The sequence below is a fragment of the Anarrhichthys ocellatus genome, unplaced genomic scaffold (assembly GCF_004355925.1).
Source record: "Anarrhichthys ocellatus isolate YVR2014 unplaced genomic scaffold, GSC_Weel_1.0 scaffold55, whole genome shotgun sequence".
NCBI lineage: Eukaryota > Metazoa > Chordata > Actinopteri > Perciformes > Anarhichadidae > Anarrhichthys > Anarrhichthys ocellatus.
In genome coordinates this window covers 614909-619761 of record NW_022280085.1, presented here as the reverse complement: position 1 = coordinate 619761, position 4853 = coordinate 614909, and the positions used below count along the sequence as shown (strand labels likewise).

The following is a 4853-nucleotide window of genomic DNA, read 5'->3' as shown; positions in this document are numbered from 1 at the left end:
AAGAAATCAGGAAGGGGGCAAACACTTTTTCACACAACTGTATGTCCTCGTTTTTCCCTAAACAGTTGATGTCAGAGCAGGAAGCCTGCTAGACTCCAATAATAGGCCAAACAGACCGATAATCTGGAACTCTGCGTATGATTTCTTCTCAAAGAAGGTGGGGCGGTGGCGTTAATGAGATTCACCGGCGCTGTTAATTCATCTCTACGGTAATGAATGTCTTGTGACGCGCAGCAATAGTAGGCAAAAGTGCACCGTCAGCCGAGGCAGCTGCTGTGACTTTCAGCTAACGAAGGAAGGATGAGGCACTTCATTACGGAAGCGGCGCCGTCGCTCTGCTGCTGCCTAAAGTAAAAGCAGCAACTGTGTAATGGCAGCATTTGTAGTGTGCACCACACACACACACACACACACACACACACACACACACACACACCACAGCAACCAGTGCCTCCCATATAAAATTTAAAAAAAAGAAAGATTTTTTGTTTCTCAATCTTTGCTCCTCTGCACCGAGGCTCAGTCTCTTAAACTTCACGGCTGATTAATAGTGCATGGGGAGGGAGGGAAAGAGAAGGAGGGAGGAAGAGAAAGAAAAGGGAGAGGCGGATAGAGGGAGAGAGGTGCGAGAACTTGAGAGCAATAATGACAAATTGAAAGAAAAGTTTAGCACGGAGGAGTGAGAAGATGAATGCATGAGAAAAACCGATGGAATGTGCAGATATGATAATGGATCCTTGTGGCAAATGCACTGGCCTCTGTGTGAATTGGTCCTGGGACAGAAAGAGAGGACGATTGTCTCCTTTTATCTCGTCGCATAGAACACACCATCCCTCTCCCCTCCTTCGTGCAGAAAGGAGCGCGAACGCGTCTGAGCGGTGGCACGCTTCTGCCACAAAAAAAACCTCATTCAACAAATCCTTTAATTGCCTGATCGATGCCCGTAGAGCCATGCAAATTAAGCCGATAGTCGATAGGGGCTGGGTCGGGTCGGACGTCCACGCGCTGATCAAAGTGCACATTGTGCAAAAAAAACAACAGGATTAAAGCATTCATCTGTAGGCTCCACCTTGAACCATTATCCTGACCCTCAAGCAAAGCTGGCATGAGATACAGAGCAAAAAAAAAAAAAAAGGCCATTGGAAGTTTTAGACCATCCATCACTGTGCTCTAACAAAAAAAAAAAAAGGCGTGCGCTTATGGAAGCTGCAGACACACAGACACACACACACACACACACACACACACACACACACACACACACACACACACACACAAGGTGAGATAAGACGGGGGATGTTTCAGCGGGTCCCTGCAGGGCCAGAAAACTAAGAGCGGAGTTCGGGAGATGCCTCGTGCATCAGCGCCGTCTTACCTTGCGTTTTGCCAGCCAAAGTCTCATCCCAGCGTCTCAGAAGTAGCATGATGGTGCGGCCTGGGACTCCTCTCTCCCTCTCATAGCCTCAGACTGAGGGAGGCTGAACTGCAACCAAAAGCACGAGAACAAAGACAACATGAGTATTGATCAGCTATTGCATCTTCAAATATTCAGATTTTGGGGTTTCTGTCATCGCGGTTTGTCTCTCCGTGTGTGCAATCATTAAACAGGAAAGATGAACAGAGCACCGCTCTAAACACAATGAAACCAGTAAACCACCTCACCAGGTGTATTTGCTCCAGCCAGCTGCGCTTTATAAAATGACTGCGCTCTAGTCTCCATGATTCATTGACCTACACCTCTCTACCAGGTCCCCTCATTGGGTGTGTGGGGTTTGCTGAAGCAAATACAGATGTTCATGAATGACGCTGCTGAGCATTTATCCCCCCACCCCACCCCACATCATAGTGCTTTCAGTGTCGACTGCGAACAAGGAGTTGGGAACTCACAGCAGTTTTAGGTAAAATCCTCGATGGGTCAAGAGGGTAAAGCAGCAGTTTGGAAGGTAATTGTACTCCACGGGAGCAGCTTCGCTTCTGTTCTCCCCTTCGCTCCTCCGAAGAGACGTTTGGCGCCGCTTGTTTTTTCGGACGTCCGCCAGTCTGTTATTGCAAATGGGAACACAGGGAGGACAGGAGGGTCAGAAGCAGGTCGCGGTACGGTTAGAGTCCAATAAAACCCGTGCTGCGCTTTGGCACAGCGGGCGACCTCTGACCCGCTCCCCTTCGAGTTAAATTAAGATTAAGTGAGGGGGATTTAAAGAACGCACGACTCGATTATTGTTTAGAGTGTGAATCCACTGTGAGGGCTATTTCTCCCCTTAATTTCTGAACTGTGTGTGTGTGTGTGTGTGTGTGTGTGTGTGTGTGTGTGTGTGTGTGTGTGGGTGTGGGTGTGGGGGGGGATGAAAGAGTCTGGTTTGAGGAGAATCCAGCCCAGTATGATAAATTATACATTTCCTCCAAATGTGCTGTAGTAGTTAATTGTCTCTGCCTTCATCCCCAACAATCGCCCAACGACAGCGCGTAGATCAGAAGAATAATAAATAGCTCCGATTAATCCAGATTATAACTCATGTAGCACGCGGCCCACAAGGAGCCCATGTAGAGCGTCTCAACTGGAGGGGAGAGTGTGGGCCATACTTTAGGTAAATGAATGATTAATTGAAGTATGTCGATGAATAATAAACCAGTCTCTGCGGGGTAACAGATTGTACTTTTCATATTTAATAGATTGATGGGGGCCCTCATACACACACAAAAACACACTCGCGGCGACATGTAATTGCAGGCCGGTCACGTGTGCTCGGTTCGACACATGAAACAGAAAGGGCGGGGGGGGGGGACGTACAGTAGATTAACACATCAAAGAAGGCCTACGCTGCTCTCATGAAACGCCCAGGCAGTTCTAGCTTGTTTCTCAGCTTCTACTAATCCCACAAAAGGGGCCTAAATGTTGCTTTTTTCCCATACACCGTGTGTGTGTGTGTGTGTGTGTGTGTGTGTGTGTGTGTGTGTGTGTGCTCCCATCCCCTCTCATGGACAGCGTCTGCGTCGATACAAGTCCTCTTAATCAGCTCCGATGAATTATTGAATAGTCTTTTTATATCAGATCATGACCCATATTCCGCTCGCTTGAAGTGAACACGCTGCCAATAAAATAAAATAAAAATCGAGATGTACTTTTTAAGTCGCCCCGCACCGCCGACCGGCTCGTTTAACAAGATGATGGATGGACACACACACACACACACACACACACACACACAGGAATCTGAGGTGTTTTGACTCCTAGCAGACTTCAAATCGTCTTTTTCATGTTTTAGGTTTGACTTGAACCTCATCAATTCCCCGGGACGGCACGGAGCGGAAGTCATCTGAAGATACGATCTGTAATAGAGTGTTATTGCTGGTTTCATTAAGGGGCAGATGCAGTGCTCAGAGCTCAGACACAGGAGTTGCATTGTCGTCTCATTAGGTAGCACATGGCGAGGAGGAGAGACAGAGAGGGTGTCGCTAGGAAGAGGGGATGGGATTACGCGTCTCCTTAGCCCCTGCTGTCTCCTCTTCCTGGCCTGTTTATCAATGACGACTGCAAACACGCCGCCTGTGAAAATCTCTTAAGCTCTGTTTGGAGACTTTTTGGCAGACTTCTTTCTCCACGTAAGCCGGCTGGCATCGAGCGGTTTTGGCAGGAGGCTTGAAATATGCGGCGGTGGCCTCGGTCACCAACTGATTTATTGTTCAATAAAATTTGGTGGCCATATTTACACAAACATTATTCATTTAGAATGAGGGTACACTTTAACTCTTAGGGAGGTACACCGGAGAACGAACATTAACTGCAATGTCACTTTTTGGCGCGGGAGGGGGGGGGGGGCCTGAAAATTAGCGCGCAAAATATATGACGCTGAAATAGATGAAACGCACATTCTCGTCTTTCTCGTCAGAGACGAGATGGGTTCACGGTGCCGAACGCGGTCCGGAACTTGACAAAGAGATGAAGTGTCGCGCCGCGGCCGCCAACACATCACCTCTACATGTGCATGGAAGTGAGGCTCAGCCACATCCATCTTCTAACCTGTTCAATTGGACACCGATTGCTCACCCGGCTTCGCTCGAAAGGATCGGTTAAAAAGGGACAGTTCACCCCAAAATCTCCTCTTTTTCTCTCCGTTTTGAGCACAAGCTGAGTGCCATACTGTCCCATTATCGCCAAAACAAGGCAACTCACACCAAAACAATCTAGATCGACAAACAGCACTACGGTTTTGATTTTGGGGGTGAACCGTCCCTTTAAAACTTAATCAGCATCCTTTATCTTAAGTGTAGTCAAACCGGCCGTATCGACTACAGTTTCCCAGCTAAGTGGCACGAAGCGTTGACATCACCATCCATTTTGCTTCCCGCCTCGCTCGCACTCTCGCTGTACTATTTCTGTGTAGTCGTTACAGTAAAAAGACGGCGGCGAGCCATGTGTCGGGGGGGGGGGGGGGGGGGGGGGGGGGCAGCGCTTGCACCCGAGACGTCCATTTTGCAGCGTGGCAGCTGTGACAGCTTTGACACACTGCCTGGGCTTAAGTGGCCCATCTGCAGATAGGCTGCAAGGGGTCACGTGTGTGTGCCGAGAGCGCCGAGCAGAATGGGTAATGGTCCACGGTTATGGGAGCAGGTCCCAGGTGGGTTTCACAGGTACATAGCACTAACTTTGACCGTGCGGCACACACACACACACACACACACACTGTATGAATCCAAACGGCTGTCATCCAAATGATGGGAAAGTTAATCAGAGAAGAGGGGTCAATCTTCGATGCGCTTATGATGGAAAGATGGACAAAGTGTCTGCGTGTGCGTGAAAGAGAGAGAGTGTGTGTGTGTGTGTGTGTGTGTGTGTGTGTGTGTGTGTGTGTGTG

General features: G+C 48.8%; 1 protein-coding gene across 7 annotated transcripts in view; it reads right to left on the bottom strand.

Annotated features, from left to right (window-relative positions):
- The window catches only part of grin2ba (glutamate receptor, ionotropic, N-methyl D-aspartate 2B, genome duplicate a), a 122071-nt gene that overhangs the window by 113554 nt on the left and 3664 nt on the right, over positions 1 to 4853 (bottom strand). For 4 of the 7 annotated variants that reach the window (XM_031870819.1, XM_031870818.1, XM_031870822.1 and 1 more), the window contains 2 exons: positions 1888 to 2040; positions 1376 to 1483 (listed from right to left, as the gene is read on the bottom strand). In XM_031870819.1, the coding sequence (XP_031726679.1) occupies positions 1376 to 1402 (27 nt within the window). In that variant the 5' untranslated portion in view covers positions 1403 to 1483; positions 1888 to 2040. The remainder of the gene's footprint in view (positions 1 to 1375; positions 1484 to 1887; positions 2041 to 4853) is intronic. The other 3 variants (XM_031870821.1, XM_031870820.1, XM_031870824.1) reach the window with 1 other exon arrangement.